We start from the raw sequence: 19854 nt of genomic DNA on the forward strand, positions 1-19854 counted from the left end.
ATAATCGACTTACAATAAGAGAGTATACCCCCCGCAGAATGCGATGGTGGAGATGAGCCCTTGTCTTGGCTGTGTAGCCATTATTATAGTCGCAATCGCGCCAAGAACGTAACTTCTGAGATGAAGAGAAACCTCTCCAATCGTGAGACCATCGCCATATTCACAAAAATACGACCGAATAAAAACATAGCTCCACAGAGTACGGACTGCCATGTTCACCATGTTGGCTAGAACGAGCCCGTAAGCGCCCATCGAAGCTACTTCCAGGAAAATATACGAAGCCACGCCATAACACGCCGAGAAGCCACCCATCCAGACTGTTTGCTTTCTAATCTCTCGAGAATTGGCGGCAGATGACACGAACGCTTCGGTTATACCGTTGAGAGCCAGGAATGGGATGTACTGACAGTAGATCGATAACAAATCCGCCACTTGGGAATAGTCCCACTGACGACCTCCCAATATACGAAGCATCTGTGAAACCATCACAGGTCCAAGTGGAAAGATAGTAATTGACATCAACTGATAAGCACGCAGAATATCTATCAAGTGGGCTTTGGCTCTGCGGATTTGGGCTTTATCTCGGTCTCCGTGGTTATCAGGACTGAGAAGGGCCGAAAACAAATTGCGACTGCTTTCTTCGAGAGGCTGGAATAGAATCCGGGCGATAAGACCACCATAGTTAGATGCCAGTGAGTAGATCCCTTGATCTTCCAAAGTTGACATGGCAGCAAGAAACATGATATCTCCTTGTGTGAGGAGATGTTTGACAATTGACTGAAGAAAGACACTCGCGGCGAGAGAGATAAGGCGGCGGGAAAACCGACCATAAATGTATTCCGAGGAAGTTCTGCAAGGTGATTAGCAACGGTTTTGAATATGTAAACTTGACTGAAGAAGCCCTCTTTACCCATATTGTATGCTGGAGGGAAGAAATGAAAAGCGTCTGTCTCCTGCACGCGGGACCAACAACAAACAGTAGCCGCAGACCAAGGTGACTGAGTAACTCAGATATCCCAGTGCAAAAGGTAAAGCACCGAGGTCCCAAGAGACATGAGATGCGTAGAAGAAAGCGCTGCACGTTGTCAAACTCCTCAAGAATGCGGCTGGCATCTCTACCGCAGCACGTTTTTCATACCACATGCGCTGCTGAATGATTGCAAAGAACGGCTCAATACTTAGTTCCATGATGGAGGCCAGTCCTGTCAGGATCACACTAGCTTTGAAAAAGGGGATTTGCGACGCCTGGATGGGTGCGAAGTACTCGTACAGCATAGTGAAGCCTAATGTTAAGGGAATCCCAAACATCAAGCTCAAATAAGACACATTAATCACTGATTGGGAGGCAGTATATTGCAAATCCCGGGATGAATTCCCTGTCTTTTTAGAGCCAGTAGTCTTTGGTGAAGTTAGATTTGCTATTAGCGGTTGTCTTTGAATAGCCATTCGAATACTTTCCCGAGAGAAATATAAGATGGAAACTTGATATAGCTCCAACTGGGCAGCAATTCCTAATACGACTGGAGATAGACTTCGGAGAATCAGCTGATTCGAGAGGAATGTAAAGATTCTTGATACCAATTGAATCAGAATCAAAAAAGTTGTTCCAGAAGCAGACGACGCTACAACATTACCCGAAAGGGCTTCGTTGGACGACATATTCAAGGCGGAGAAGGAGAAAATGGAAGAAAAAAGGAGAAGACGGGAAGAAATGGGGAATGAATGTATATCTCTACATAGACAAGGTTGAGGCAATTGAGAATAGAAACAAGACGAAAGTAAAGAAAGGAATGATTGATATCAATGTGTCCAAAAGGAATTAGCACTGCTTACGTAGTCAATGCCAACCTCGGACCTTACGTATTGATTTTACGGTAAATTAATTATGGGAATGATTTTTATAAGGGGAAAAGAAGACAGCCCTGTGCTCATCGAAATGCACAGTGTTTACATATAAATTTGTTATTTTAAGAGAGAAAAAGAGAGAGGGAGCAATAATACCAGAGTAATCTGTCCTCCCCCCAGATCAACATCTCCGTGAGGATGATTTTCATGATCAGTAGAACACCATTGATTTTTGATACCCATAAAATAGTTTTGCAATGGGTAGGAAATATGTTCTTAGAAGGGGGGAAGATAGAAAGGGTATCCCCCATTCTTTGTCTTGAAAACACTGAGCAGGAGACTATAAGTTCCGAACAGAATACCTCCCCAGATCAGCACCGCTAACTGCTGTCCCTTGATATCTTCCATCCGGGGAACTTTCAATGCAAGTGCAATGGTTGCAAAAGATAGGACAGCATCTGTATTCAAGGCTGATGTTAGATTCGGCAAAGACCTCGTGGAGGCATAACTTACACATGGCAGCCACGATCTGAGTTTCCATACCAAATTGATTCTGGAATCCACCGGCGAAATAACTGATACCACCGTGGCCATCACCGGCAACATAGGGAACCTTTCGAATATGATTGAACATTTGCCCACTGGTGAAGAGGAGAATGGCAATCAGACTAATAGCCGCCCACAAGTTTCGGTTCTGAATAACAGGTAGGATATAAGGAGACAAAACTGTAAATAGAGTCACAGCACCCATCAAGATCGTGATGGCAGATATGATGCGCATATAGTTGACAGGTCGAACCAGTGGAGGCTTGGGGCCATCAGGCAAATGACGATTGATCCACGAATACAGTTGGTCGGCAGACATTGGACTGTAAAATTAATTAAATACACGGCACTTAAAAAGCTTAGAATGGTCGACTTACCCGGTGAAATCAAATCTCACAGGGTCCGTTTCCATCTTAGCGAAAGGTCCGACAGTTGGAGGGAACAGCAGGAGAACGGGTGCAGTTTGGAGCATGAGCTATTATGATCTCTCATTAGCTTAATTCCAAATGTTTGAAGTTGGACTTATTTCTATATGATACCTTTTGAAAGACTGTCTTGCCCCTGTCGAAATCCAGCGTACCAAAAGCCACTTTAAGTCCATCGGGTTTGGTACCTTTATTCCAGCTCCGAGAGATCAAATTCCACTCCGAGTCAAATTCGCGGCACATCTGACAGCCATAACGAGCATCCATTGCAGTAAGAATAACCACGGCATAGTAATCCCGAGGTGCTGTCGTCAAGTCATCAAATGAGGCATTGTCCAGATCGATAGGCCCTGACCGGGAAAGAGAGTATTTCTCAAACTTATCGGTCGCAGGCTTCGCGGCGAGAATGCCTGAGATAAATGAGAACAAAAGAAAAAGGGTATTCCAGGACTTCATTATGCCAATGATATCAGGTCCCGGAGTGTTTTGAGGAAGTCGTTATGGAGTATGAGGTAGCTTTACTTATTGGAGTGGAAAGGTGGCCCGTATTACGTAAGTGTCTTCTTCGCTCCAAATAGTCACGACGGGGAAAATGGCGCACCAGTCGCGTTACCAACCCTATATTTGCGCGTCTTCTTCTTCATACCTTTCGCAATGGCAATATCTACAGATTTATCACTATCGGATGTAAGTATCCTTAGCCGGTGTAGAATATTTGAACTAACTACGACTCAGTGTGAGATGTCCATGAAAACAGTGCGCCTTGAGAAGGAATATGAAAAGGCTATTGCAGATTCAGCGCGTCTAGTAGATGCTGAGAGAGATCGAATGAGACGAATGGAAAATCTGCTTCTTCAATTTGAAAGTGAAAGCTTAAGATCACAGCTCAATCAAGCCAACATGCAGCTGCGTGGATTCACGCGGACCGAGTCGGAAACGCTACTTCAACTAAATGAAGCCTGCCAAGAAATCGATCATCTGAATCGCCAGGTACAACTCTCATCCAATGAAATTGAGAAATTGAAGGTTGGTTATATCATCCTGGCCACTATTTTTCCCCACCAAATAACGATTTGATATCCAACACCACAGGAGGATATTTCTACACTAAACAATACATCGACAAGTTACAATACCCTTCTTGCCGAAAAGCTTCACCTGAGCCGAGATATTACAAACCTGGAAACCGAAAATAAACGGCTTAAGACCCAAAGCTCATCCCATGAGACATCAATGACAGAAAAACACGAGATGGAACAACGATTGAATTCCCTGGAGGTCCAGCTTGAGAACGAAAAACATGCACATGAGGGTACTCGATTAAAGGCATTACAGCAAGAGGATGATATTAGTGAACTTTCTAACATAGTTGACAACTTGAAAGGCGAACTCGCGAGGGAGATGCGAATGAGGCAGCAGCACGAACGAGATGATCAGCAGCACAATGCAGAATGGGAGTCCCAGCGCACAGTACTCGAAGGGAAACTTGAAACACTGAAAAAACAGCTCCGTTCGACTAAGGACAAGTTACAGGAAACTCAACTTGAATTGCAGAGACGTGCTAATACCAGGCCTAATGAAGGTGATAGTTCAGAGCTGCGTTCTCGAACTGTTCCCATCAAGCGTCCTGGTCCCAGTGCGGATTATCAAAGTGGCATTACCATTGCCACCCCCGGGGCTATTCGCTTGCAGGAGAAGGTCAAAAAACTATCAGCACTGCCTGGCGACAAATCGGCATTTTCTATAACCCCGTTTCTGAACCGAACCGGTGCCCCGAGAGACTCTCCAACGAGCTCAGAGGTAGACGAGGATGAAGTTCAACAGGCCATGGCAGACATCAATGCATCAACAGCCACGGCTACAGCCTTGGATAAATCGAATATTATCGGCACCTCCTCGGCAGATTCACCCTCTCTCGCTCGAGCTCTTCCAGCTAAAGCAGCAAAATCAAATTACCGTGAGGCCGCCATCACTGCTATCTCGGGATCACCGGATTTCAAACAGCCTCGCAGCCGTCCGAATAGCAAATTTTGGGAAAGTGACAAGCCCACTGACTCACTAGAGTCAAAATCTAAGAAGCGTAAGCTCGGAGCCCAGCGAGACAGAAACTTATTCGAAGATGATGAAGATGAGAGGGTTGAAAGCAGAAAGCCAGGACGTAAACTTGCGCTGGGAGTGAGTCGGAATTCGTCTCTCTCAATTTCTCAACAACCTGGTGCACCGACAGGGGATCGATTGCCTCGGACGCTTGGATTTGGCGCCTTTTCGCCCTTGAAAAGAGATCGAAAGTGATAGTGAATGCTATATTATAATACTATTACATCTCACTCAGCTCTCGTTATTTTATTCTACATGATATTTACCTATCATAATAGTGAACGAATATTTAGATCTGAATAAATGAAGAAGCGGAAATAGTGGAGCGGTCTGTTTAATTTTGCCGGCAGAACGCCAAATAATTATCATCTTCGGGGCAGTAAATCCTGAAAAATACACGCCCTTCATCATGTTAAAATACCTCCCTATTTGGCCTACTCGAGGATCTTGCGGATTCCGAGTTTTAGAACAGATTCGGCTCTCATCGTCAAAACGCTGGCAAGCTCGCCAACAAAAGGACCAATTCACTCGTGAGGCAACCGTACAAGGTCTAAAAAGCCGCGCTGCTTTCAAGCTTCTACAGGTACTTCAAATGCGTGTACTCAAATGGTCATAACAATTACTCAAATAATTAAGTAGATTGATGAGAAATATCGTATATTCAGACGTGGGCAGACTGTCGTTGATTTGGTATGAACACTGCTTACTGGACATGGACAACCCCAGGACCTAATCCGGCAATCTTTCAGGGATATGCACCAGGGTCATGGTCACAGGTAAATTAGCCATTGGAAATTCTTTCTGATTACGACTAATCGGGTTCCAGGTCGCTGTGAGCCGGACTCAGCCTGAAGGTAGAGTTCTTGGTGTTGACATTATTCCAGCACAACCACCCAAAGGAGTTTCCACCATCCAGGTATATTCAGCTGAAATAATCTTTTCTGCGGGTCAAAACAATTAACTTTCAATCGTACAGGGCAACTTTCTTGCTCCCGAAATTCAGGCGTACATTCTGGAATTTTTACGCAATCCAAATCGGGGAAGACCACGTCAATCAGAGGCCCTCGGTGATGCCAATATCAGTGTTCTAGAGCACCATACGGTGACTTCTGATCAATCTGAGGGTGGAAATGCTCCTGATACAACAAATAATGCCAATATACTTGAAAGAACGGTAGATGTGGTTTTAAGCGATATGTCCGCTCCCTGGCTTCAAACAACTGGTTTTTGGAAACGAAGTCTAAGTAATCCCCATAACAGGATGATGAACACTAGCGGGAATAGTTTTAGAGATCATGCTGGGAGTATGGTACGTGGTCGTTGCTAAACTTGATGTTATTCTCACTGCTGAACTCAGAATAGGACCTTTGCAACGCTGCCTTACGCTTCAGTTCAGAAGTTCTCAAGACAGGAGGGCATTTTGTCTGTAAATTCTACCAAGGTGTAGAGGACAAAGAATTAGAGAACCAGCTCAAGGGCTTGTTCCAAAAAGTTCATCGACTCAAGCCCGAGTCATCTCGCAGCGTAGGCTTCGTCCTTTCAAATACATTCTCGCAAGTTAATTATTAGCTAACGCAGCAATTAGGAATCTAAAGAAGCTTTCTTTGTCGGCCTTTCTCGTCGGCCGTGAAGCTATTGACTGGCAATGAAACTCAAGCTGGAGATATATCCGCGCAATATTCTTCCTACAAAATCTCGATATTTTCATTATCCGATGCTTCTTCCCACTCAACATTGGCTAATGCTGCCTCCGCTTTCTCGTGAACCTGTGATATAGGTTAAAGTTATCCAAGTACGAATGAAGCCAAATGTCTACGTACCTCTTTGAGTCCACTCAATTCCTCAACGTATCCCAACTCATTGAGGGCCTTTCGGACGAAATCCCAACCTTGTTCTCTGTAAGCACTTGTCACCCTTTCCGAGCAAGCGCTACAGTATGTGTAGCTTTTGCCAGTGATCACAATGTTTTCAAATGTGGCAAGGAATCCTCGAATTTGATGGGGTACGAGTCCCAAGGGGTGATCGCCACGCTCATCATGTCGATTCAAAGGAGCTGGGGCAGCGGGACCCTGCGGGTGCTGCAAAATTGATACCAACAATTCAACGAGAAGTGCAGATGCTATCGCAGCAACCCCAGGACGAGTGACGGTACATTGTTGATCAAGGGTCTGATCCTTGATTGACTGTTGAGTGGTCAGCTGGGCACACTAAGTAAGGGTTCTTGAGCAGATCTCACATTAGCTGGTACCATAACATCGTTGCAAAAGTAGCAACCAAGATCCGCCGCCTCATCTGCCCCTGTAATTCCATGGCGCATTGCCACAAAAGAATCAAAGCCTAGGGCTGCATTCATAACAATCTTTCCAGCGGATTTTCCCATCACCGTAGGCAACCAACGCGATTCTCGGGTGTCCATAAGTAGAAATATGGCATCATGCTCGTCTATTAATTTTTGAAGTGTCTCAAAATCTTTTCTTGTCGCGTTCTCATCCACGATGGGATGACCGACCATCGGCACTGAGAGTTGATAACCTGCGGTTTCAACCCCCGGGTAAATTTCGGTTAGGGCTTGTGATGATCTTGTTGCTTTTGGTGCCCCGCCGGCCAAGCAGTCTGCAAATGTAAAAAGTGGCTGTCGAACAGGATTGGAGAAGGAAACGGTGCCCTTGTCAACAAAAGTTATCTTCTTGACACCCCAGCCCTAAAGTAGCTATTAGTTAGGAACCGCTGCAGTTATGTTTATAGAAAGGAACACCCAAAAAAGCATATTTACCAAAAGGTTTCGAGCGACATAGCTACCCAGAGTTCCAGCTCCGAGCAAAAGACACTTTGTATGCTTGATTTTCTCGAGGTTTAGAGTTGGACTAATCCGCCATTTCATGAGCTTGAGATTAAGGTCGACCGATTGGTCTGCAAGCCTATTGGAAAATTGTCAGCAGTCCGTATCAGGACTGGTACCTCCTCCACTGTGACATTACCTTGCAGGATCCATATAGTCCGTAAGATTCACCACTCTACCAGCCAACTTTCCTGCCGGGTTGCGTTCCCAGCCAGTGATTTTGGGTAGCTGCACTCTCTCATTGACTGAATTGGAAGCAGGCCCCGATTTCGATTCCAGACGAATCACCATACTGCGACCCTGGTCACGCTTCGATTGCACATCCCGATATCGTAAAATCTGCACTCGCTCCAGCTTCCATCTCTGCTGAACCATGGCCAACAGATTTCGTAACATCCAGCCCGAGGCGCTTTCATAGTTGGAAGGATCTGCAATGCAAATATACCGATCCTCATCGGCTACGTTACTAAAGAATCCATTCTCATATTGAGATAGTGACGCTATGTGCCAGATGCTTGCCGAGCTTTCTGAGGTCTTTCTCTGTCTATAAGCCAAGAAAAACCCTCGCTGGCGGTCATCGACGGTGAAACTCCATGTTTGCACTGATTCCACTAATGAGGAGCTGTCATCAGAAGACAGGTACTCTCCCCGAGGCATGTCCGTATCCCCGCCTTGGTCGGGTTTCGATTGGGACTCAGCTGATCCGATGAGAGCCCAGGCTGGGTCAGAATGAAGTGCGGGAAAGGCAAACCAGTAATAAAACTTGTACTTCTTGAGGTCGGCATATGAGAGAATGACGAAGGAAGACAATAAAGAGGGACTGGTGTAGATGCTTCCATCATTGATGGCATCCCAAATCTGAAATTTTTGGTATCAAAACTGGTTTTTGGAATAGAAAAGGCTCAACTTTAAATACTTACTACTTGACCAGCCTCCAGAATCATTTTCAATTTATCCGCGTTCCTGTATTCCTCTATGGTATTCAAATTCTTAATCGTTCCCTCGGCGCGATAGAAGCTTGCAGAAGCTCTGCCAACTGGGTCAGCTTTTAAACGTTACTAGGTACATATATATCTTACTCATTGATATTGAGGGCATTTCCATGAATTTGCATTCGACAAGAAGAATTTGCTGGGTCCGAGGGGCGGATCTCATAGAGACCCAGGACGGGTCGAGCGGAGTCACTAAGCTTGTCATGATTAATCTTCTGTGAGGAAAGTGCAGTATAGAACGGCAGTTCAATATCAGAGGCAAATGGGGTATATTGCATCATTTTTTATCGCAGGACATAGCCAAGTAATAAACTTCAATATGAAGAGTAAGTTGTCCAAAATGAAATACTTTGTATACAGAGTGAAGCGTAGAAGTGGGGGGTGGGGGAAATTGGGTGATGTAATCAGAGGCGCGAACCGTTACGGCGCGTGGACTCAACGCGTGACATTGCAAGAAAAAAGACTTCTCTATCGTCTTCTTTCTATTTGCTCATTTTCCTGAGAATGCTTATCGGCTTATGTGGAGGTCAGCAGATATATGAATCGAGAGCTCTCATGTGAACTAACATCTGGTCTTCAGGCATTTGCGCTGGCAAAAATGCGATTGCTGAGTACCTGATTCAACACCAAGGCTTCCAGCTTCTGGAGCTTATCAGCAAATCCGAGACCCGCTTATCAAATGACCCAAATGATGATCTACTGATACAGACAAAGAGTCGAGAAAATGGGAACTTCCAATCGAAATTCGTGTTTGAAACTGTCGATGCCCTGCTTGAATTTGTGACAAAAAGATGGCAAGAACGCTGGGTAACGACGGATATTATAGATGAGACCATCGTTGAAAGACTCATCCTGCGTCCATTCTTCCTTCTCGTGAGTGTGGATGCTCCTGTGAGCCTGCGCTGGAAACGATTTACCGAACGGTTGGTTGCCCTAGCTGGTACAATGTACTTTTCAACTTACATTGCATTGCTAGGTGCCGGCAGAAACAAGTAGAGCCTCTAGACCTCGAGAAATTTGTCTTGTTGAATGACCGTCACCTCTATGAGAGGTATATTGGACGTGTCTACCTAACTGACAGAGCTCAGGTGCGCCTGTTCAACTCCTCCTCGTCTCTAGATGAACTCCATAAATCCCTCCAAAGACTTGATCTTGCTGATGAACAACGACTTCGACCAATTTGGGATCAATATTTCATGCAGCTTGCATCTCTTGCAGCACAAAGAAGCAATTGTATGAAGCGAAGGGTTGGATGTGTGCTCGTTCGAGAACGTCGCGTCATCAGTACAGGCTATAATGGAACACCACGGCATCTCCCAAACTGCAATGAAGGTGGATGTATGAGACATGTGATCCAACCAATAAGTTAATTTTGATATGCTAAATACTTATTGTAGGTCCCCGCTGCAACCGTGGTGATGGAGGTGGCGTTGGTCTCTCTACCTGTCTATGTATTCATGCCGAAGAGAATGCGTTATTGGAAGCCGGCAGGGAGCGTATTCGAGAAGGTGCTATTCTTTATTGTGACACGTAAGTTCTTACCATACTGTATTGGTATTGATTTCTAACATTTGATATCAGTTGCCCTTGCTTGACCTGTACGGTGAAAATCACTCAAGTCGGCATTTCAGAAGTTGTTTACTCACAGGGCTATAACATGGACAAAGATGTAAGTTACTCAAGCTTGTAATGGCGAAGCTATTCTTATACTGATTGCTTTTTATTATCTAGAGTGCTGCCATTCTCGAAGCTGCGGGTGTGCATCTACGGCAGTTTAGCCCGGTAAGATATCCAAGTCTTACTCGAACCTCGAAACCATATTAATTCCTGGTACAGATATCAAATGGGCTCATTGATCTACAAGAATTCAAGGAAACAACTCAGAATTAACTGGAGGATTCTTTGTTGAAATTGAAGTGATGCTTCAAGTGTCTGGTAGATTTTATGGTAATAACTACGCCCAGATTTATCTTTTACGATGAGTGTTGATGTGATGCCTATGTAGCCCTAAAGCGTCATAATTCAGGTCAATATCTTCATATGTACTATGATGTGTAAATAACCTTCTGTTCATCAAATAGTTAAACATTACTTAATTTAAATAGTTAAATAACTATTTATTAAAGTAGTTATTTAACCTTAAATATTTTACTATTTATTTAAATAAATAATATTACTAATTCTGCAACTACCCCCGCTTTGTTGATTCTGCCGGCAGAAAAGGGAATGACTCATCAATTATGGACCCCGGAAGTTGAACTCGATTATTCTTTCTATTTGTTCAAGTTGCTGGCTCTTTAAGAAAACTGTCCGTAATGCCCACTGTTCACCTTTTGGATTATGTTGCGGGCAACATCCGTTCCCTCGTCAATGCGATCAACCAGGTCGGATACGAAGTGGAATGGGTGAAAACCCCCGAGGATGTCAAGAATGCGGATGTGTGTGAAGATGAGAAATCTCGCCTCTGGTCGTCGACCATATAAAATTACTGACACGATTGATTCGTAGAAACTCATCCTACCTGGTGTCGGCCACTTCGGCCACTGCCTCTCACAGCTCGAGAAAGGCGGTTTTCTGGGTCCAATTCGGGAACACATAGCAGCCGGTAAGCCCTTCATGGGAATCTGTGTCGGTCTACAGGCTCTCTTCCAGGGCTCTGAGGAAGATCCCGACGTACCTGGCCTGGGTATAGTCCCTATGCGCTTCCAAAAGTTTGATGACTCGTCCAAGAGTGTGCCGCACATTGGCTGGAACTCTGCGCTGAGCACCGCGCATGATTCAAATGAGCGGACTTTTTACGGATTGAAACCAACGAGCAAATATTATTATGTCCACTCCTACGCGGCCCTATACACGCCGGGTGTCCTCGAAGAGGATGGCTGGTCCGTGGCTACAGCCACTTACGGCGATCAGGAATTTGTTGGTGCCATCAGCCGAGGAAACGTGTTTGGTGCACAGTTTCACCCAGAGAAAAGTGGAGTGGCTGGTCTCAGAACACTTCGCGCCTTCTTAAACGGCGACCAATTCCATTCTCTCGCGAAGGAAGAGGTTGCTGGCCAAGCAAATGGACTGACTCGTCGAGTCATCGCCTGCCTTGATGTGCGCGCAAACGATGCTGGTGATCTGGTTGTCACCAAGGGAGATCAGTATGATGTGCGTGAAAAGAGCGGGGATGATGCGGGTGGCCAGGTCCGAAACCTAGGAAAGCCCGTCGACATGGCCAAGAAGTACTACGAGCAAGGAGCTGATGAGGTAACTTTCTTGAACATAACTTCCTTCCGAAACTGCCCGTTAGTGGACACTCCTATGCTGGAAATCTTACGACGCACATCGGAAACAGTGTTTGTGCCCTTGACTATTGGAGGCGGCATCAGGGATACAGTAGACACTGATGGCACCCGGGTCCCCGCTCTTGACGTTGCGACCATGTACTTCAAGTCTGGTGCGGACAAAGTCAGCATTGGTTCAGATGCTGTCTTTGCTGCGGAGGACTATTACAATGCTGGTCGAAAATTGAGTGGCCAAACTGCGATTGAAACAATTTCGCAGGCGTACGGAAACCAGGCAGTAGTGGTGAGCGTCGATCCCAAGCGCGTCTTTGTGAATAGACCGGAGGACACTCACCACCACACCATCAAAACTGCTCATCCCAACAGCACTGGGCAGAATTACTGCTGGTATCAGTGCACTGTCAAAGGTGGCCGAGAAACTAGAGATATGGATGTACGGCAACTGGTGCAGGCTGTTGAGGCTATGGGTGCTGGAGAAATATTGTTGAACTGCATCGACAAGGATGGTAGCAACAGTGGCTTTGATCTAGAACTGATTAATGATGTCAAGGCTGCTATAAAGATCCCTGTGATTGCTTCTAGTGGTGCTGGTGTTCCTGATCACTTTGCTGAGGTTTTCAGCAAGACCAACACTGATGCTGCACTTGGAGCTGGCATGGTAAGTGGAAATATTCATAACATTCAGCCATGTGAGACGGAAGCTCTGCTAATACTTGAATAGTTCCATCGTGGAGAGTATACTGTGAGCCAAGTGAAAGATTACCTTCAGACAGAGGGATTCTTGGTGCGGCAATTTGAGACCTCAATTTAAAAATCTTTTGAGAATTGAGACTTGGTTTCCTTGTTTATAATTGATAGAATGTGGTTAGATGTTAGAATGTGATATTAGTCCTGTATATAACCTAATCCATTTTCGGGGAAGGGCAGCGATTATTAAAGCAAAGGCGGTGTAAAAGGCGGTATCATCTGACTTTTCAATGCCACCGGGGATCTTCACTTCCACTTCCACTTCCCATTCACTTCCTCTTCTCATCTCTTCTCCTTGTCTTCAGTTTCACAACATCATTTGACAACAACCCCTGAATCACTATTTGATTCTTACCCGTTTGGCATTTAGCTCTTATTGCTGAGATCAGGTTTCCTAAAGTGAGCTCAGACAAGTGGTCTGACTCAGGGTGACGGAAAGGCGCAAAGACGGACCCTGTCTTCTTCAATCCACCACTCTTCTTTGCCAAGCGACAGTTCTTTTATCTTTTAATATTTTGTGCTTTAAAAAAAATCTTCATTTGTATGCAGTGTGATCGCTCACCCTTCAGCATTCAAGAGAAAAAAAAAACTTCTATCCCAAATCACCTCATTCCATCATCGATAGATCGAGAGATTATCAGTTTTGCGGAGTTCCCAATCCTCATTTAAAATCTCTTCTTTGTCTTCCTTCAGGTATCACTTCACACACATTCAACCTTTCTGCACTCTCAATTCCCCCCACCCTTTTACATTATTCTCATTTCAGTCCCTTGTTGGTACCCCCTTAGGCTTGCAGTTGCAGTTTTCTGGTTTGACAGCCACAGCTCAATACAATGTCATCCTCTGTTCATTTCAAGTTCAAGTCCCAGAAGGAGCCCTCTCGGGTCACCTTTGATGGAACTGGTATTTCCGTCTTTGAACTCAAGCGAGAGATCATCAGTCAAAGTAGATTGGGCGATGGGTCTGATTTTGAGTTGTCCATCTACAATGAGGATACTGGAGAAGGTACGTGTTGTAGGACCCATTCACCTTCTAATTTCTAACAATCCATAGGATACGATGATGACACTACTATTATCCCCCGATCCACCTCAATTATAGCTCGCCGATTGCCAGCAGCTCGTCCAGGAAAAGGTGGTGCCGCTCGCTATGTTTCGGGGAAAATGCCAGTCAATGCGCGTAATGCATCTCGCACTGAGCCTCTGACCAATAGGCACACAGCTGGAAACACTCAGTCCGTCAACAATGCCCTGGAACTGAACAATGCCCAGACAGAGGAAGAGAAGATCAATGCCCTCTTCAATTTGCAGACAAGTCAATGGCAGGAACAGCAACAAGAAATGGCTAAGTGAGTACAAGGAAGATCACAAACTGGTTTGAAATACTAACAGAATTGTAGTGCAACCCCAGTTCCATTCGGCCGTGGAAGAGGAAAACCCGTCAATGTCCCTGATCATCCCCCACCTCCCGGTTACTTATGCTACCGTTGCAGAGAGAAAGGTATTTATAAAGCTCTTCCTAGTTCCCTCAATTCTCCAGGAGACAGACAAGGCTGACATTTAAACTCAGGTCACTGGATTCAAGCATGTCCCACCAACAACGACCCTAAGTTCGACGGGAAATACAGGGTTAAACGGTCCACCGGTATTCCTCGATCACTTCAGACAAAGGTGGACAAGCCAGAATCCCTGGCACCCGATGGCTCGACTGATGAATCCAGAAACACTGGTGTCATGGTTAATGCCGATGGTGATTTCGTCATTGCGAAGCCGGATAAGGCGGCTTGGGAATTGTACCAAGAAAAGGCCAAGGCATCTGCTGCTGCGGCTGCTGAAGCTGCCGCGGCGGAGGAGAGCAAAGTGCTGCAAGCTCGGGGCTTAGAATGCCCGATTGACAAGAGGATGTTCTTAGAGCCAACACAAACACCTTGTTGTCACCGAACATATTGCAATGATTGTATCTCCAATTCTTTGATCGAAAGTGACTTAGTCTGCCCTGGTTGTGCTACGGAAGGAGTTTTACTGGATAATCTTACCCCGGATGAGGATGCCATTACCAAGATCAAGGCCTATGAAGCGGAGAAGACGGATGCAAAGAAAGAAAAGGAAAAGCAAACTACAGGCCAAGATTGTATCACTGCCAACGTCAATATCGACCATGATGCCACCGTGGACGCCACCAAAGAACAATCCCCAGAGTCAGAGAATGCATCCACCCTGTCGAAGAAGAGGCCAGCTGAGGAAGACGGCAGTTCCAGTCCTGGTAACGCGGCTAAGAAACTAAAGGGAGAAGGCGAACCCGGTCAGTCAACTACAGACAGTAACGGTACAGAGACCCCGAATGGCTCAGCAGTGCCGTTCAATCCCTCATTGTCATTCGGTAACCTTGGATCTATGCCTCCTTTCTCAGATACCGGATTCGGAAATGATCCCATGAGCTTCATGAATCCCATGGCTATGTCCAATGGCTTCCCCAACCTGATGGGTCCTTCCTGGAACCCAATGAATATCCCATTTAACCCTCTCCAATCAAGCATGTTTGACCCAGCCAACAGCTTTCCCATGTTCAATGGGGACCCCTCAATGTCAATGGGGTTTCCAATGGCCCAGATGCCGGCAATGCAAAACCAGGGTTTCCAGGGTCCGGCGATGAATAACTTCTCTAACCAGCAACGAACTGCGTTTAGCGGCCCTTTTTCTCGCGAGGAAGACTCGCCATATTTCCGTCAGCCTGTGAACCCACAACGCCACCAGGCAAGAAACCGAAGAGTTCGACCAAGTGACTACCGAGAACTTTGATGATCAAGTTCTTTTTTCTTTAAATTCGGCGTTATGAATCCCTCTCATCCCATGTAAAGGGGAGGAGTTCTTCTTTATAGCGGTTTTTATTTCATTATCCTTCTGCCTACTTCTATCTTTGTCTGTTATGGTTCACTTTTCTCTCGCACCAACATTTTTTTATCCCATTCCCTATCGTTTTTTTTTTGCTCCCTTATCATTTACTGCATGCCCTGGATAGGATCCGGAGGGAGGACGGCATTTTCATGTATTTCTAGCTGATCTAATTAGACAAATATGATTCACGTTTCAATTGATCACTATACAATACCTTTGAGTAGTTACGGGTCATGTGACCAGGGAGAAGATCTTCCCCACAATTCCACCATTTCAACTCTTCCACCAAACCCACCTATGTTTCATTCCCAACTCTTCTACCAACAATCCAATTACCGTCAATAATATCGCGACGAAATTCAAAAATGGCCAAATATATCAGTAATCACAGTAGTAATTGCAACCAAATGACTCAGCTTTTCGACCAGGAGTCCACTGTCTTGGCCAGTTGCTACTCTGTTGAGTCGTTGACTTCCAAGGTCCATGGCTTCCACTACTGCACTACCCTGGGCGCCGGTAAGTCTTTTCACCATTCTTTCTCTGTTCACATATCACTGTACTGATACTAGCATGCAGGGGCACAGTGGTATCCCTGAGGTCATCTCGGGGTCTAAATCGTCCATTTTAAGCCCTCCCCTGGAACTTCCCACCCCCGATGTGGAAAGAGTCTGGCCCGGGAATAAACCCGAGTACAAAGGGGAGGCAATGCATACCATCCCGGAAGAGTGTGAGAGACTCTTCTGTGACAAACTGTTCGCGACATTCCTTGGTGAGGGGACTGATGCGAGACAGGAGTCACTGGGGATGGGTGCGTTTCAAGACTCACAGCCAATTCAAATTGGACCGGGTCATAATATCCAGAGATGGATCGAGGTGTGGGACTACACCGGTGATACCATCTATCGTGGATTTGTGGCAGACCAACACGGAGAGCGAACCCTTTTTGTCTTCTTCGAAGAAGGTGCACTCAGCCACGGCCTCAAATCAGGGTAAGGTATTCCAGGTCTTTTAAAACCGGACAGATCCGCTTACTGTCTACTACAGGTTAATCGCTCTTTTTGAACTTGCGGGAACTGAGGCTTTTGACTGCTCCCAGATCGTCACCTGTGTGAGGCGCTCACAGCATACAAATGAAATGGAGCTCGTTCGAAGCCTTGGATGGTGTGGATTTAACTTGACCACCCTGAATCCGTGGGATATCAGTGGGGAACCAAGTCCATCCTTGAGCGAGAAGTGGCTTTTCTTGATCGCCGAAGCCTAGTTGCTTCTTTCCTTAACACCCAGATGTTATTTCTTGGCTCTTATTTCATTTTTATCCTTGATCTTTGCTATCAAAAGATATTCATCTTACCGTCTCTACGGCAGATGATGATTATTAAAACGTGCCTTCCTTGTTCCTCCTCATGTCTTCAGCGCACTTTCATTGTCAGTATAGATGCTTGCCTTCAGATACAACCTAGTTAGTATGCCCATTCATCTCCTAAAAAGTATCAGTAGTAAATAATAATAAATAGTACTAATACTTAGTAGTCCAAGCCGGCGATAAGATAAACCGAGCAAATGACCTCATAAAATACGAGGTTTCTCTACTTAAGTGATGTGCTTATCAACCAAAATCTAATCTTTATCACCTCCTAAGGTCATAAATAAACCAAACTCATCAAAGCCATGGGAAAAGAGAAGTCCAAATTTCTTTCCTTCCCTCGCTTTATTCTTCCTTCATACCCCGATAAACGGCGGGTGGGTCCCTCCACCCCACCTAGCTCTCCAGATTCCCCACACTTATCACCAAGCTCAGAGAAATACTTGGATGGTCATGTCTCATACCTACGCTGTACTGGATGCGCCGCACACATTTGCCTGACATCCCAGATTATCAGCAAAGGCTTCACAGGCAGATATGGTCGCGCCTATCTCGTGTCCGCAGACCTGACTAGTTCGGTGTCTGTCAGTGCATCCTCGTCACCGACAGTCTCTCTGCCCAATACAGTCCTGCATGAGCCGGCCCCTCGCCAGCTCATTACAGGGGCCCACACTGTCAGCGACGTTGTTTGTATATTCTGCGAGAGTGTCCTTGGCTGGAAGTATGTCTCAGCCGAGGAAGAATCACAACGCTACAAGGTGGGAAAGTTCATCCTGGAGACTAGAAGGATCACTGCATCATCGTGCTGGGAGTCTCCACCCAGCGTGCCCCCCCTTATGTCTGAGGACTGTCAGCAGGAGGAAAATGAATCACATAATACCGAGGCCGAGTTTGATAGTCAAGACGAGGATGAGTGTGAGGATCTGTTTGCAGGTATATGGAGCCCAGGGCTTGCCAATCGTCGTCGAGGCCTCAAGATTGACCGAAGATCTGCCATGCTCAGAATATCCTAATAAGTGAAAGGCAATGAGCTCGTGAAGTGTCCTTTGAATACCTATGCACTAATGATACCCAACTTAAGTTTTTCACTCTGACTATTGTGAGAGACCAATAATATGACGATTTGATTTGATTTATCTTTTCTTGTTTATTAATATTAATATTTCAATTATCATAGACCTAAGTGAGAATATAGTATCTGGAGATTTCATTAATGAGAATTCTAAGTCGAGTTACCAAGATACGGGGTGACCTAAAATGCTCCCATGAGCTCTTGAGTGAAATGAATAAAGTGATAAGTATGAAACACTTTAAGAGTGTGAAGAGTTGCCGTTCACGCGCGTGCGCTTGGCATCACTTTCTGAAGGCAAATTGTCTGCAGGTCGTTTGGATGAGGCCGTTGACGGGGATGGATTGGTAGGCTTTCGTCTAACCAAAGATGAGAGATCGGTAGCATTTTTACTGACAGCGTCCAGGCTAGCCTTCTTATCTGCAGGCGTCTGGCCTACCATCTGACCGAGGATACCCTTGAGGAAAGCCTCATTCTGTTTATCATTATCCTGAGAAGAGACTGGCGCCTGAAGATCGATGAGCTATATATGTCAGCAGAACTCGTATATATTGCAGCAGGAGGATTCTTACTCGTTGCTCCATGTCGGCGATAATTTCTTTAACATTGACAATCTTCCTCTTCGCGGCAGTCGCTTTATCCTCATCCATATCCTCACTTGATATTTTCTTCTCTTCTTGGGCCATCCGAACCTTGCAACTCTCGACCGCGCGCTCCATTTGACTGACGGCCTCATTTCGCATCTTCTCATCCACCGTTTTTTTGCTCTCATCGTCATCACCTTCTTGCTGTTGGACTGACGCAAACTCAAGGGCAAGCGAAAGTTTGTAGTGGCACTCAGCCACGGCGGGGTCTTCGAACGGGAAGAGAGAATATCTTAGGTCTAGTGCCGTTCGCAGATCAGTAACAGCATCGCTGAACCTCTCTGCTTCCAGTGAAATTTCAGCCTGAAGATCATAAGTGTCGGCAAGTCGCTCCTTGATGTGATTCGTGTCTGAGGGAAGTGAAGTTGATTTGTCCTTGGTGCTGGTATTTGCCTCGGCGATCTCCAGTTTCTTGAGGTATAGAACGCGGGCCAAATCCAGAACCTCAAAAGCATTGGAAAAATCATCCTCTTCTTCTTCCTCCTCCCCAGTATCGCTATTATCCTCATCTTCCGAGTTGGAATCGGCAAAGTTCTCATCGCCGGTAAATTGAAAAAGCGGTTTTGAGGGCCCAGCATTCGATGTATCCTCTTCCTTTGTAGATGGGAAATTCTTCGATCTCGCACTCGAAATGGCATCCTTGATCGTACTTTCGCCAGAAATTGCTGGCTCAGGATGATTGGACGGTGTCTGAGGCTCACCAGCTACTTTGGATCCTAGTACGTCGCTTTTGCTCACAGCAACATTGAAAAGAGATTTTCCATAGGAATAGAGAAGATCGGCATTTTCAGGTGAAAGCTCGCCATTCAGTTCTGCCTGTATTTCTGTGGCCTGGGAATAGAGATCTGAAGCAGTATTGTAGTCTTTGATTGCATCTTTGGCGGCAGCTTTTTTAATGAGATCCTTTAACTCATCTCGTTTATCTAGTGACATTGCTTCGATGACAGAGCTTGATTGCTCTGTGTTAGCCATGGGGTGAGGGGTGGGGAAGGAAGGTGTATGGAAAGGATGGAAAGGATGGAAAGGATGTGAAGGAAGTGAAGAAGCAAAAGCGCGAAAGTAAAGATAATCGATAAGAGTCCGGCCCGTGCGAGTCGCGTCCA

General features: G+C 45.6%; 11 protein-coding genes across 11 annotated transcripts; 7 read left to right on the forward strand and 4 right to left on the reverse strand.

The window, feature by feature from the left end:
- Positions 1 to 9: 9 nt before the first annotated feature.
- On the reverse strand, positions 10 to 1275 carry N7495_006119 (uncharacterized protein; the record flags this gene model as incomplete). The annotated part of the gene is made up of 2 exons (XM_057208770.1): positions 10 to 850; positions 911 to 1275. 2 exons carry the CDS (start codon positions 1273 to 1275, stop codon positions 10 to 12), a joined length of 1206 nt encoding a protein of 401 aa, XP_057062544.1.
- An 846-nt stretch (positions 1276 to 2121) lies between these two features.
- N7495_006120 (OST3/OST6 family protein) lies at positions 2122 to 3272 on the reverse strand (the record flags this gene model as incomplete). The annotated part of the gene is made up of 4 exons (XM_057208771.1): positions 2122 to 2303; positions 2359 to 2714; positions 2769 to 2866; positions 2931 to 3272. The coding sequence occupies 4 exons, from the start codon at positions 3270 to 3272 to the stop codon at positions 2122 to 2124; spliced, it is 978 nt and encodes a 325-aa protein (XP_057062545.1).
- A 198-nt stretch (positions 3273 to 3470) lies between these two features.
- On the forward strand, positions 3471 to 5108 carry N7495_006121 (uncharacterized protein; the record flags this gene model as incomplete). Its single annotated transcript, XM_057208772.1, has 3 exons — positions 3471 to 3503; positions 3552 to 3842; positions 3909 to 5108. 3 exons carry the CDS (start codon positions 3471 to 3473, stop codon positions 5106 to 5108), a joined length of 1524 nt encoding a protein of 507 aa, XP_057062546.1.
- A 214-nt stretch (positions 5109 to 5322) lies between these two features.
- Positions 5323 to 6482, forward strand: N7495_006122 (RlmE family RNA methyltransferase; the record flags this gene model as incomplete). Its single annotated transcript, XM_057208773.1, has 6 exons — positions 5323 to 5496; positions 5553 to 5603; positions 5663 to 5689; positions 5740 to 5829; positions 5890 to 6222; positions 6276 to 6482. 6 exons carry the CDS (start codon positions 5323 to 5325, stop codon positions 6480 to 6482), a joined length of 882 nt encoding a protein of 293 aa, XP_057062547.1.
- A 116-nt stretch (positions 6483 to 6598) lies between these two features.
- Positions 6599 to 9025, reverse strand: N7495_006123 (putative autophagy ubiquitin-activating enzyme ApgG; the record flags this gene model as incomplete). Its single annotated transcript, XM_057208774.1, has 7 exons — positions 6599 to 6679; positions 6734 to 7096; positions 7150 to 7614; positions 7687 to 7831; positions 7892 to 8610; positions 8673 to 8781; positions 8832 to 9025. 7 exons carry the CDS (start codon positions 9023 to 9025, stop codon positions 6599 to 6601), a joined length of 2076 nt encoding a protein of 691 aa, XP_057062548.1.
- A 223-nt stretch (positions 9026 to 9248) lies between these two features.
- N7495_006124 (deoxycytidine monophosphate deaminase) lies at positions 9249 to 10634 on the forward strand (the record flags this gene model as incomplete). The annotated part of the gene is made up of 7 exons (XM_057208775.1): positions 9249 to 9270; positions 9325 to 9667; positions 9721 to 10082; positions 10142 to 10274; positions 10326 to 10413; positions 10476 to 10526; positions 10581 to 10634. The coding sequence occupies 7 exons, from the start codon at positions 9249 to 9251 to the stop codon at positions 10632 to 10634; spliced, it is 1053 nt and encodes a 350-aa protein (XP_057062549.1).
- Positions 10635 to 11059: 425 nt separating this feature from the next.
- On the forward strand, positions 11060 to 12845 carry N7495_006125 (imidazoleglycerol-phosphate synthase; the record flags this gene model as incomplete). The annotated part of the gene is made up of 3 exons (XM_057208776.1): positions 11060 to 11182; positions 11253 to 12692; positions 12756 to 12845. The coding sequence occupies 3 exons, from the start codon at positions 11060 to 11062 to the stop codon at positions 12843 to 12845; spliced, it is 1653 nt and encodes a 550-aa protein (XP_057062550.1).
- Positions 12846 to 13614: 769 nt separating this feature from the next.
- Positions 13615 to 15579, forward strand: N7495_006126 (cleavage polyadenylation factor subunit MPE1; the record flags this gene model as incomplete). Its single annotated transcript, XM_057208777.1, has 4 exons — positions 13615 to 13786; positions 13835 to 14129; positions 14181 to 14281; positions 14351 to 15579. 4 exons carry the CDS (start codon positions 13615 to 13617, stop codon positions 15577 to 15579), a joined length of 1797 nt encoding a protein of 598 aa, XP_057062551.1.
- A 579-nt stretch (positions 15580 to 16158) lies between these two features.
- N7495_006127 (ornithine decarboxylase antizyme) lies at positions 16159 to 16936 on the forward strand (the record flags this gene model as incomplete). The annotated part of the gene is made up of 3 exons (XM_057208778.1): positions 16159 to 16191; positions 16252 to 16664; positions 16720 to 16936. 3 exons carry the CDS (start codon positions 16159 to 16161, stop codon positions 16934 to 16936), a joined length of 663 nt encoding a protein of 220 aa, XP_057062552.1.
- Positions 16937 to 17343: 407 nt separating this feature from the next.
- On the forward strand, positions 17344 to 18051 carry N7495_006128 (uncharacterized protein; the record flags this gene model as incomplete). The annotated part of the gene is made up of 1 exon (XM_057208779.1): positions 17344 to 18051. One exon carries the CDS (start codon positions 17344 to 17346, stop codon positions 18049 to 18051), a length of 708 nt encoding a protein of 235 aa, XP_057062553.1.
- Positions 18052 to 18348: 297 nt separating this feature from the next.
- Positions 18349 to 19684, reverse strand: N7495_006129 (SHNi-TPR domain-containing protein; the record flags this gene model as incomplete). Its single annotated transcript, XM_057208780.1, has 2 exons — positions 18349 to 18630; positions 18680 to 19684. The coding sequence occupies 2 exons, from the start codon at positions 19682 to 19684 to the stop codon at positions 18349 to 18351; spliced, it is 1287 nt and encodes a 428-aa protein (XP_057062554.1).
- Between the last annotated feature and the right edge of the window lie 170 nt (positions 19685 to 19854).

This window comes from Penicillium taxi (genome assembly GCF_028828555.1).
Source record: "Penicillium taxi strain IBT 34144 chromosome Unknown utg000004l_segment0_segment0, whole genome shotgun sequence".
NCBI lineage: Eukaryota > Fungi > Ascomycota > Eurotiomycetes > Eurotiales > Aspergillaceae > Penicillium > Penicillium taxi.